The sequence below is a fragment of the Aethalodelphis obliquidens genome, unplaced genomic scaffold (assembly GCF_003676395.1).
Source record: "Aethalodelphis obliquidens isolate GAN/ISIS:26980383/991018 unplaced genomic scaffold, ASM367639v1 scaffold3, whole genome shotgun sequence".
In the NCBI taxonomy this organism is placed as follows: Eukaryota; Metazoa; Chordata; class Mammalia; order Artiodactyla; family Delphinidae; genus Aethalodelphis; species Aethalodelphis obliquidens.
This window is the reverse complement of record NW_020837947.1, coordinates 81,253,222-81,266,059: the sequence shown is the minus strand read 5'-3', so window position 1 is coordinate 81,266,059 and position 12,838 is coordinate 81,253,222. Positions and strand designations below refer to the sequence as shown.

At 37.9% G+C, this 12,838-nt stretch overlaps 1 protein-coding gene across 17 annotated transcripts in view; it reads left to right on the top strand.

Annotated features, from left to right (window-relative positions):
- Positions 1-12,838, top strand: part of FAM135A (family with sequence similarity 135 member A) — a 123,622-nt gene that overhangs the window by 97,627 nt on the left and 13,157 nt on the right. For 16 of the 17 annotated variants that reach the window (XM_027093056.1, XM_027093067.1, XM_027093050.1 and 13 more), the window contains 5 exons: positions 416-582; positions 1,689-1,780; positions 2,280-2,377; positions 4,731-4,882; positions 6,483-6,593. In XM_027093056.1, the coding sequence (XP_026948857.1) occupies positions 416-582; positions 1,689-1,780; positions 2,280-2,377; positions 4,731-4,882; positions 6,483-6,593 (620 nt within the window). Of the gene's footprint in view, positions 1-415; positions 583-1,688; positions 1,781-2,279; positions 2,378-4,730; positions 4,883-6,482; positions 6,594-12,838 lie in introns of those variants that run through there. The other variant, XR_003430004.1, reaches the window with a different exon arrangement.

Below are 12,838 nucleotides of genomic sequence, written 5' to 3'. Positions count from 1 at the left end.
AAGGAGCAAAGAGGGTAAGATTTGATCACAGGGTCAGCATCAGACTGTCCTCTGTGCAGTACTTCTCCCGTCTTTTCTATGCATACAGTATAAAATTCAGCAGAAAGCATAACTCCATTCCCAGTGTTTTCTTAGTGGATTTCAAGTTTAAAAGAATATTTTTAAGTGATGTCAGGCTTTAAATACTCATTGTATTTGATCAGAATATGTACTAAGAAATAGTAAAAAAAAAAAAAAAAAAGTACTCTCTGATTGCTAAATCATTTAGGTGAGCCCACATATTTTCATTATTTAAAATCAAATATTTCTGGGTTTCCTCTTCTGCAGTTCTCTAAATGCAGCAGATTATCTTTTGGGTTCTAAAAACTGAATATAATACTTAGTAACGAATGTCTTTTACACTGTTTTGCTTCAGCTTCCTTCAGGCGAAAGAAGAATTGAAGCACCTTAAGCTCCCCGGGTTCATGTACAGCGATGTCCCTCTTCTGGCGTCCTCAGTGCCCTATTTCTGTGTGGAAGAGGAGGAAGAGGGTTGTTCCGAAGGCGGAGTCCATCTCATTGTGTGTGTGCACGGCCTGGACGGTACGTAATGTCTGCACGTGTAACCCGTAGCATCTCAGTCTTTTCTTTTCCTAGTAGATCTCATTTAGTTTTATTTTAATCTTTGACCTGAAAAAAGATTTCTGAATTGCTGATATTAATTAAATCTTAAATACTCTCTAAAACAGAGATGTGCTTAATTTTGCTGAGTATAATATTAGATTTCTTTGTAAAGTAAATTTTCCATGGAATTGACATCCACACGCCAACATTTTATTTATTTTAACTTCGGATTTTTCTGTCTTCTCTCTTTTTATTATTTTTGTCAGCTGTCACCTCGTGGCAATCATTTTGTCTCCCTTTGATCATCTTTCTGCTTCCCTTTTAGCTTGCTGCTTTAAACCTTATGGACAAGAAAAATCAATACCTAAGAATTAAAGATTCACTGATTAATCAGGGTATAACTTAACTTCTTAATACCTTGTTTCACTGCTGTGGTTTTGTGACAGCTGTTTCGGTTACTCAACAGCCTATTTTTCTTGGTTAGGAGCTATGTTAGAAGACACCAAATATCTCTGGACTAGCAGACTACTTCTGTGTTATAAGATGATTCTGTAGCAACAAATTGACAAAAGATTCTATGGATTATAAAAATGCTAAACACAGGTCTGAGCTAGTAAATTCTTATGAAATTGGAGATTTTTCTTTAAGAAAAACAAAACCGTGACTCAAGGAATAAAAGATCTCTAATACTAACCTCTAATAAAATTTTCAAAGAATTATTCTCCAAGAAAGGCTTCTTGGCCCAGTAGAATCTCTGGTAAATTCCTCTTTGAAATCTTCAAGAAACACACTATCCCACGTTATAGGGAGGAAGACAGACACACTGCTGGGGGGACGGGGGCGGTGGCGAGAGCATCAATGCGACCAGACCTCTGAAGAGACAGGCTGTTGGAGGCCATTGCCAGCTGATGGAAATCTGCTGTGAAATAGACACTGAGGATTCTGGTTCCCAGGGCCTTGTCTCTTCACAGCTGGCATAGGCCTACGCTTGTCCCCAAGAAGTGTAACAGAGTATGAGGGTGCGCATTGTACCTTTTGCTTTATCTCGTCCCTTAGGTATAACTCTGATTTTCTTCATTTTCTAGGTAACAGTGCAGATCTCCGGTTAGTAAAAACTTACATTGAACTTGGACTGCCTGGGGAAAGAATTGATTTTCTTATGTCTGAGAGAAATCAGGTACAGATAGCTGTGTTTTCGGTGGAAGCACACATTTTTCTACCAGTTTCTACCTAAATATTTGCTGACTGCAAAATGCCTGTAGTAGTAGATATAATTTTTCTGACTTCTATGAAGTTTAACGATTAATGCGTAGCCTAAGGAAGTAGAAGTGATTTACAGTTTGATTTATGAGCTTTTTACATGTGCAAAATTCCTAGAATTTCACATTCTGTGCAAGTATTTTAATTAAACCATTATAAATAACCTTATGTTCAGTGTTGATAGTGGACTAAACGATTACCTAAATGAAGTGTTAAGAACAGTGAGCCTTTTTTTTCCCTAGAAATTCACTACTTGTTCATTTTAATATAATGAATATTACATTCACTAACTTCTTTAAAAACCACTGGTCTTTAACCATATTTTCAATACCTAAATTAAAAATAATGTTTATATTCAGTGTTTTATGTAATTACACATATTCAGTATATAACGTATCTATTTTGCTTTTGTTTAGAATGATACTTTCGCTGATTTTGATAGCATGACTGATCGCCTTCTGGACGAGATAATACAATATATTCAGATATATAGTCTAACAGTCTCAAAAATAAGGTAACTTCTATAATATTACATAAATGGTTTTTATATCTTTATGAATTATAAAAAAATCACACAGAATTTCTGGTAATTTTGTTGTCCTATTCTGAAATATAGGATACCGCAACTCTAATTTAAAGAGAATAAAAATAAAAAGATTTTAGGGAAAGACCACATATTATATAATTCTGTTTATATGAATTGTCCAGAATTGGCAAAATTATAGAGATAGAGGTAGATCAGTGACTGCTTAGGGCTGGGGGAGAGGGGAGATAGTGGGGGGCGGGGGGGGCGGTGATAGCTAAAGAATGTAGGGTTGGACTTCCCTGGTGGTGCAGTGGTTAAGCATCCGCCTGCTGATGCAGTGGACACGGGTTCGAGCCCTGGTCCGGGAAGATCCCACATGCCACGGAGCAACTAAGCCTGTGCACAACTACTGAGCCTGCGCTCTAGAGCCCACGAACCGCAACTATAGAGCCCGCGTGCCACAACTACTGAAGCCTGCGCGCCTAGAGCCCATGCTCCGCAACAAGAGAAGCCACCGCAATGAGAAGCCCGCGCACCGCAACAAGGAGTAGCCCCCCCCCACTCGCCACAACTAGAGAAAGCCTGCGCGCAGCAACGAAGACGCAACATGGCCAAAAATAAATAAATAAAATTATTTAAAAAAAAAAAAAAGAATGTAGGGTTTCTTTTTAAGGTGGTGAAATATTCTAAAATTTCTTGTAGTGATGGCTGCACTACTCCGTAAATACACTAAAAAGCGTTGAGTTGTACACCTTAAACGGCTGAATTGTATGGTATATGAATGATATCTCAGTAAAGCTGTTACCAAAAAGAAAGGTTATAGGGAAATGGATATATATTTAAAAAATGAAACTGTAAAAATACTTTCAACATGTCATGACTATACTTTGAGAGTCAGCTTTCCACAAGCAGGAGATGATGATCAAATCAACATGTCTTATTATTTAATCACAGATGTTGTGAATAGACATGGGGGAGAGAAAAGCATTTGTTTCTTCTAGTCCGGTAAGAATTAAAGAAAAAGTCAAAACTAATCTTCCTGCCTCAAAAAGAGAAGAGTAAACTGATGAGTTTCATATCCCAGCTGGGTTAGAGGAGGAAGCTGGCTCTTTATACTCTAGGCTTTTGTAGAGTTTGCTTCCTCTTGGAAGTACAGAGTAGGGACAGAACAGAGAGAGCAGGTTTTTATTTGAAGTCACTGTTTAAAAACAGATTTCTGTTAAAATATGGTGGGAGATGCAAGTATGTGGAGGGTGGAGAGAGATTGTTTTCTTGTTCTAGTCATTCTCATTTATGGATTTTTCATCTGTTTACTAAATTTTCTATAGTCATCTTGTATTCCTTTTATTAATTTGTTATTTTATGATGAGAAAATAAGTCTATTTTTTCAGTTCTTTTATTCATCCACGAAAGTATGCCCTCTTCTAGATTAGATGGTCAGTTATAATCAACCATTATCCAAAAGCTTGATTTGGTTGAATGAGGACTGTTCGTTATCAAACTTTACTTCACAGCTTCAGGAAGTTTGCAGCTTCTCACTAGTTATGTCTGTAAATTAGTTATATCTGTAAACCACTTTTAAGACAGCTTTCAGCCTTTCTTCTTTCACTGTTAATTGTCCCGAGGGATTCATATACTGTCTATCATAAAATAATGGTAGGCAAAAAGGCTCTTTTGATTTAAACTATTCCTTAATAAAGGTGAAAAGCTTTATAAGTATTAGTTATTCTTTTGGTATAATTTTAGACTTACTGTCAGAAAATGCACATTTTTTTTCCTGTGGCTTGAAAGTACTTAGTCAGAGAACTCCCCACCTTGGAGTGTGGACCAGAGAATAAGAGAAATGGGGATATAATGTCTCCTAAATCATGCTTATACGTATAACTTCATTATTTTGTTTTAAATCATGACTTGACAGGTAAATAATTGGTGTGTGTACCTAAAGATGCAAATTTATCATCTAGTCAATGTATTAGCGCTTTTAAAATGTATTTCTTTCTAAGTATTTACGAACTAGGAGTAAAAATTTTCTGGTAAGTAGTATCCTATTTCTATAGAGTAAGTATATAAACTCTATAATAATAGGAGTTTTCTGATAAGTAGTATCCTATTTCTATAGAGTAAGTATGCAAACTCTATAATAATAGGAATTTTCTGCTACATTCTCACATTTTTTGCTTCAAAATGTAAGTTATGTCATTTCAGAGTATCAAACCATAGTTTTAAAACATATTAGAACATTTTAAATGCTTAGTATTTCACATCTATGTACAGTGATAGCAGCTTTTATTTTTTTTTAAACTAATACTATGGGAGAAATGTCATTTTGTTTCTCTTATAGCTTTATTGGACATTCGTTGGGCAATTTAATAATCCGTTCAGTGCTTACAAGGCCACGGTTTAAATATTACCTTGACAAACTTCATACCTTTCTATCACTCTCTGGACCTCACCTTGGTACGCTCTACAACAGCAGTGCTCTTGTTAATACAGGTAAGAAGTTTTATTGTCCAGTACAAAAATTATGGCGTGGAGAGAAGATTTAAATACAAATTTAATATTTTCTGGTGTTTATTTTAGAGCAGATTTGTCATGTACTTGGAATTTCATGAAACAAAAGATGTATCTATTTTTCTATTTTGTCATGCACGTGAAATAAGCTGACAAAACTCATTTCAGAAAATGATGTCATATTGAGATATTTGTCAAGTCACAACAGCATTTTTTCCCTTTTTATCGTTGAACTGTTTAAATATTTTCAGTAAATGTTAGTCTTATAAACAGGCTATTTTGTTGTTCCATTAGTTGAGCAGATAACAAATACCTATGCTTAATACATTTTAAAGTTATAAAATGTTTTATATAGAACATTAACTCTGATTTTGGTTTGATAGTGATAAAGGGATATTATGAGAAAATAAATTCTAAACTTTTAAAAGAAATTAAAGTAAAAATTAAGACCCCAATTTTGATTAGAATAAATATGCTCATTAAGAAGGATCTGATACTTGATTTGCCCTTTATTTGGCTTTGTTTTTCCATTAGAATTTTAAAATGGCTTTTATAATTTAGTCAATTGATTCCCATTGTAAGAATTAGATTTCATTCTGACTTTTTTTCATTGAGCCTTGAAACTCTTATTTCCATTTTCTCTTCTGCTTCTTTCATTGACAAATAAACCATACCATTTTCCTTTGTATCCCATTTCAGATGGTGGTATTCAAAATCTAGCTAGTTGTAGATTTTTACAGTTTCAAGAAGAGGGCTTGAGAAAAATGAAATCCATAAATAGTACAAAATAGAACCCAGTATGAATCGGATGCAGTACTTTGAATTTCTTTCTTTTGAATTTCTTTCTTCACTAAACTTTTCCCCAGGTAGACTTTCAGTTGGCAGCTTTAATCAGTTAAAGAGTTTTTACCCTCTTTTCCTCCCCTGTTCACCTCAGTAATAGAATCAACAAAAGTAGAAATGAGTAGTCTACAATCTTGAAAACCAGCTCCAGAGTGATTGAGGTTTCACTTAAGGGAAAGATGCACTTAAATACGGGTAACTGGTAATATAAAGAAATACAATTAAATATGACACTGAAATTACATTCAGCTGTTACTAGAAAACATTATCCAGTTGCTCATCCTTAGAGTTGGTCCTTATCCAGTCAGTCTCCCATGACTGACCTGTGATTGTCTAAAGGCGCCGTGCTCAGGCATGTGGATCTACTACTGTGTTTAAAGTTTACTCCCCCTCTGCTTCATTATAATTTGAACAAGTATATCTAAAGGTATAATTTTCCCAAATGTGTTCTTCATAGACCATTACCTATTTCATTACCTAATGAAGTAGAAATAAACAACAAGCCCTCTGTCAACCACCGTTAACCCATCGTTAACCTCTGTGTGTCTGTGTGTTTATATTTGTTATCAGAAAATGGAAATATTTTGCAAATATATTTTTTATTCACCAACAAAATGCTAATTTGGGAGATATATTTTGAAGTGAAATATATATATTAGAATGAATAACGTTGGCATATGGTACTATGTATTTCCGGTTTATAACTCTCACATATCACATACCATTTATAACTCTCTAGGTCTGTGGTTTATGCAGAAATGGAAAAAATCAGGTTCTCTTTTGCAACTGACATGTCGAGATCATTCAGACCCTCGCCAGACTTTCTTATACAAGCTTAGTAATAAAGCCGGTAAGTATATAGAAACAGTTTTGAAAACACTCACTTGAAAACCTTTTTTAAAATAAACCTTTGGGCTTCCCTGGTGGCGCAGTGGTTGAGAGTCTGCCTGCTGATGCAGGGGACACGGGTTCGTGTCCCAGTCTGGGAAGATCCCACATGCCGCAGAGCGGCTGGTCCCATGAGCCATGGCGGCTGGGCCTGCGCGTCCGGAGCCTGTGCTCCGCAACGGGAGAAGCCACAGCAGTGAGAGGCCCGCATACTGCAAAAAATAATAATAATAATAATAAGTAAATAAATAAACCTTTAACAAATCAATTATCAACATGTCTTTCTGGTGATTAAAAAACCATCAGTCAGTTGTTATTTCTTAATAGTGAAATAGACTCACAGAACTAAGCAGTTGATAGCATGTTTTAATTTTTTTTTACATGATTGTATTTATTTTTTTGTGAGGTGCACAGCTACTTTGAAGTTATCCTAAAAATTTTGGCCTTTATAATTCATACCAGCTATAAGTTAAGTTCTTGAACTAGGCCTCTGCATGTCCTAGCCCTCCTGTCCTTCTAGCTACCCCCAACCCCAGTCCTCAGCCTTTGTTTTAAACTGCCACATTTTTTTTTTACTTTCCTATTAAAAGCATTTCTGGAAAATGTCAGAAACGAAACCATTAATAGTTATTCCTTCTTCAGATTCTCACCACTAGATGGATCTTGTTACTCATCTCTCATTAACCAGTTATTAAATGTATTCCCCATCTTGCATGTGTATTCTAAGCTTTTACTCCCGGAAGTCCCCAGCTGGTCCTTGGCCATTCATTCTCACGCTCTGTAAGTGACCTCGCCTGTGACCTTTCCTCTCTCCTGGACTCATCCTCGCACTCACAGATTCCCGGCACATTCTTTCCACTGTGTCCTTTGAGGTCTCCGCTTGAGGAGAAGAGACTGCCCTCATCTGTACCTTCCTCAAAGAATGTGATCGCCACTTCCTGCTGAAAGTGGAGCCATAACTGAAAGCTGGCTATTCCCCAGCCCGCCCCCGCCTGCCCACTCCCCCGGCTGTGGAGCAGAGGGTGGCACACTTTTTTGCTAAAGGGCTGGATAGTAAACATTTTGGCTTGTGGGCCGTAGGATCTCAGTTGTAACCACTCAACATACCACTGTAGCCCAAACACAGCTATAGACAACACATGAGCTAGTGAGTGCGGCTGCATTTCAAAAAAAAACTTTATTTACCAAAAAAAAAAGGCAGCAGTCCAGACCACACAGGCCTGCCATAGAAGCAGCTGGATTTCTTGATTCCTCAGTTACTGAGGCCCACCTAGAGCGGGAGCCCGTCCTCTTGCTTTCCATCCCTCCCAGTCGTGACTTCTCCACCGCCACGTGAAACTGCTTCTTTGAGCCTCAGCCTTCTCGTCGTCTTCAGTATAATGCTCTCCTGCGCCTTCCTTGCATCTGCAGTGAGAACTTTGACAAGAGTTCATTGACAAATATTTATTACACAGTTATGCTTAGGAAAAGACATATTTCTTTTTTAATTGTATGATTTTCTTTTTTTTAATTTATTTATTTTACTTTTGGCTGCATTGGGTCTTCGTTGCCGCTTGCAGGCTTTCTCTAGTTGTGCGAGCAGGGGCTACTCTTTGTTGCAGTGCGTGGGCTTCTCATTGCAGTGGCTTCTCTTGTTGTGGAGCATGGGCTCTAGGCGCACAGGCTTCAGTAGTTGTGGCACGTGGGCTCAGTCGTTGTGGCTCGTGGGCTCTAGAGCGCAGGCTCAGTAGTTGTGGCTCACGGGCTTAGTTGCTCCGCGTCAGGTGGGACCTTCCCAGACCAGGGCTGGAACCCATGTCCACTGCATTGGCCGGCAGATTCTTAACCACCGCACCACCAGGGAAGCCCGGAAAAGATATTTTTCTTGAACCTTAATATACTTAATCCTGGCATCATTTTTGGTAATTTGATGAGCCGACCCTTTAGATGATTCACGAAGCATTACAGAGCCTTTCTCAACTCTGGTAAACTTCTATTCCACTCCACTGTGAACCCTTACCTATGGCTACACTCCACCCAGAAATTTCAACCAATATTCCACTCTGTCACTTTAACAGCCTGTCCTTTCTCTCTCACTCCCTTATTCTCGCCTGCTTTCTAGACTCAGTTAAGATCCCTACTCCATCTTCCTAAGATGACCCTGTGCCTCAGGGTTTCATCCCCTTCCTGACCCATCTCAGACTCTGAATTATCACTTTCATCATTCATACACTGTCACCCTTTGCTTTCTATCGTAGCCAACTAGCAAACGTGTACTACCGCTTCTTCACCTAGCCTGTTGAGCTCTGCCACAAAGGACATGCAGACGTGCACATCACTACTGCTGTAGATCCGTGGCTTCCCTGTCTGGTTATCTCTTAGTAGCTTTCTACTCATTCCCTTCAAAGTTTCTCACCTCTTTTCCTCAGACTTAAACTACCGCTGCTGCCTGCACTTCCACAAATGGCTCTGTTTCCTGTTCTATCTGTGAAAGTCAAGGCCGTCAAGCAAGGACTTTCCTACTTCCTTCTGTTGGCCTGCAAGCATCAGCATACCTAGACCTGTGTGTGCAGCTGCCTTCAGAGTATATTCACTTAGATGTCTCATGGGTGCCTCCTGTGCAGTGTGCTCAGACACCTCCTGTTTCCCCTCAGATTGGCTTCTCTGCATCTACCCAGGCAGAAACTTAGAAGTCGTTCTTGACTTCTCTTTCTCCCTTTCCCCCATCTGCTGAGTTACCGATCCCTGCGACGTCCAGCCTGCTTGGCCCTGGTGGAGCCTCCCTTTCCTTACTCTGTGACTGCCTTCGTCCAGCCTCCATCACCTTCACTTAGATGATCACTGTGGCCTCCAAACTGGTTACCCTGCCTCCTGTATGCCCCCCTTCTCCTCTGTCTCACTTCTTCATTGGATGAAATGATTTTCTAAAAATTAAATCAGACGGTATTGGTCCTGTTCAAAAATCCTCCAGAGTACCTTCTAGTTCTCAGGATGACGTGTAGAGTCCATGGCTTAGGGCATCAAATCCTGTATAATCTGGCTCCTGGTCCTTTCATGTGCTCTGTACCCTCCTCTTTGCAGACGGGCATCCTTTGCTGTAGTCACTTTTCACGTGTTTGTGCTTCCTCGCCTTCACCATGCTGCTTCTGCCACCATTCCTCCCCGTGCGTTTGCCCATCTGTGTAGCACTGATTCTCTTCATCTTCTAAAATTACACTCCAGCACCACCTGCTCTCCGGAGCTTTCCTTGATGCCCTATCTGATTCGGTGCGCCTCTGCTGGCAGAGTACCAGCACATGCCTTCATATCCCAAATCTCATGTCTCAGGACCGACGACAGTAATGAATTCCACTCCTCACTTGCCTGCTACATATCTGTGCTTATATTTCAAACTAAATGTGTCTAAAATTGACAGTTTCTTCTTTTGCTGCCTCTTTTTTTGACCTTTTCTAAATGTTACTCTGTCCTCTAGATTACTTGGTTTGAAACACCTCAGTGTCATCCTCGATTGACCCCACTTCTTTTCTTTGCATAACACATCCCAAGATTGTTAACGTCATCTCTAAACTGCTATAACATTATATATGAACCTCTTTTATCATAGTCGTTATAGCTTGTCTCATGTCAGTCATTTTTATGTATCTCAGCCTTTTTTCCTTAAGTGGGATCTGTCATGACAACCCTTTCCCACCCGCCCCCCGACATACCCTCAGCATTCACAGTAGTTCTTCCTAGTAGGCGTTCGCTGTCAACCCACTGAATCAATGAGTGATCTTTTCAATATTATGTTTGGTATCCAAAAGCAGGTCAAATATTGTACGGTAAGCTGAAAATCAAACCCATGTATTTGGTGAAGGCTGCAGTAGCTTGAACTTGTAAACTTAAGCCCTGGCCTTTTAAATCCACTTTTCATCTTCATTCCTCTCATCATGTCTTCCATCCTGCTCTTGAAACATTTGATACGAACACTAGACAGATTTAGTCATTGAATACAGCCCACTTCACTTGAGTCTTGTTTTAACCTTTTCAAGATTCTGCCTTAAATACTGCTGTCAATATGAGAAAGAGAATTGGGAATGGTTATTTCATGTGTCGCCTGTTATTAGAATCAGTGAAAGAAAAGTTCTTTTGTAGGTGGAGTTTTGGGATTTTGTTTCTAAGGGTAAAAAGTAACAACAGTAAGGTATTTACAGTACACAGAAATACATACTTGATTCACAAAACCACAAGATATTCCTACAAAATCAAATACATCACGTAGTTCTCATGTGAGAAAAACTTACCCTGACTAGAACCATTACATGTAGCTGTGTGTATAGCATTGTGAGTAGCCATGGAGTTTGTACCGGTGCTGCTACTGTAAAAATTCTGTAATTCATGGCATTTCCCAACTGACTGAACAGATACTTGTATCACTAAGTTTATAATTATTAGTAGATATGAGTAGGTCTTTTGTACTTGAGTTATTTTTTAAGGATTAGTTAAAACTTTTCCTTACAGGTTATTAATTTATTATTTGCCTTTTAATGCATGGCAGGACTTTCATCTCCCCCCCCACCGGTTGTACCAGTGTAGCACTGTTTAAGAGACAAACTTTGAAGGCACACATAGATACTAGTTTTAGCTGAGACACTGATAAAGGTTACTTGATCTAAATATTAAGTAATTCTGTTTCTTCATTGGTAAAATGGGAATAATAGTATCTTCCTCACAGGACCATTAAAGGTTGAATGAGATAATTCATGTAAAATGATTATGGTCTGAATAGCACGAAACTCAGTAAATATTAGTTGGTAAAAATAGCTCTAAATGAAGAGGTGCCTGAACTAAAATAGTATTAGTATTATAGATTATAGAAATTTGCTGTCACATTAACATCATAAATCTATTTTAGGAGGTTTTTTTTAGCAGAACTGTCAATATTACTAGCTATAAAAATTGTTCAAATGACTTATTAAAATTGTTTTTGTGTTTTAAGATTTCTACTTATAGCTAGAAATGAATTTATTAGTATACACCTGAATTGAATTAGTATTATTATGGAACATAGCATGAAAGCATACTATGTTTTCTAATAATAACTAGTACATTAAATAATACTAAAATATAGAAATAAATAATAGCCAACACACAAAGCACATACCGTATTCCAGGTGCCACCCAAGCATGTCATACACGTGGGTGTGTTTAACCTTATGAAGTAGGAGCCCCATTGCCCCACTTTGCGTGTGAGGACACAGATGCCCAGAGTGGCCAGACGCCGCCTCAGCCCAGAAGCTGGTACCACAGCCATCATGCGTGGTCAGACCAGGTCGTGTTAAGCCAGTGACGTATACTTTCAAGAACTTGAGACGGTTATCCTAATTGTAGTTTTAAATGTTAACAAATATTCATTAATTGATTTTAAAATTATAATACTGTCATGGGAGTTGGAACAGGTCTCTCTGAGCTGTTTTTTTCCTTTTTTTTAAAATCATCTAAAGAATTATGAGAAATGAGTAGTCAACTCCTAGGAAACTGCTACACCTGTATATGTACATAAAATTCTTTATTCACAAAGTAGAAATATATGGGTTCACATCAGAAACATAAGTAAATAAAACAGGAAAACATAGAGCAGTGTTTACTTAACCAATTTACGTAGCCAGTGTGCTAGTCTCAGATATTTTTAAACAATCAAGAGCCCTAGAGATAACTGTTCTTTTATATTTTACTCTGCTAAAGCTATAAAGTCTTTGATGCCCTGATCCAATTATTGCTTCTGTTTCTTCTGAATGGCCAATTTCCTATTCTTTTGAGAACGTGTAAAATCACCTGTCTAAAGCAAAATCCAGCCTTCTACCCTCTTCCCTTGTTTATTTAAGCAAAGACTCCCCTGTGGGTCTTCATTTTGAAACAGTCTTTTTCTCTGCAACATATCATTGGTTAATAGCGTTCCTTAATCGAAAGCTATTCATTATTTTAAAATTAAGGAAGCATTTAAAAGCCTGAAGTAATTTGAGTGATTTCTAAAGCAATTAAGAAATGTTATCTTTTTGTAAAAATCAGGTATTTATTAAGTGTGAATTGCCTTTGTTGTTTTGTGAACACAATAGATATTGTAGAGCGCTACAGAAATGTTACGTTTAAAAGGAAATTATCTTTTTTGATTAAGGCATTACAATTATAAACAATGATTAAATTTTTAAAAATTTGTATTGCACTCTAGTTGATTTACAGTGTTGTGTC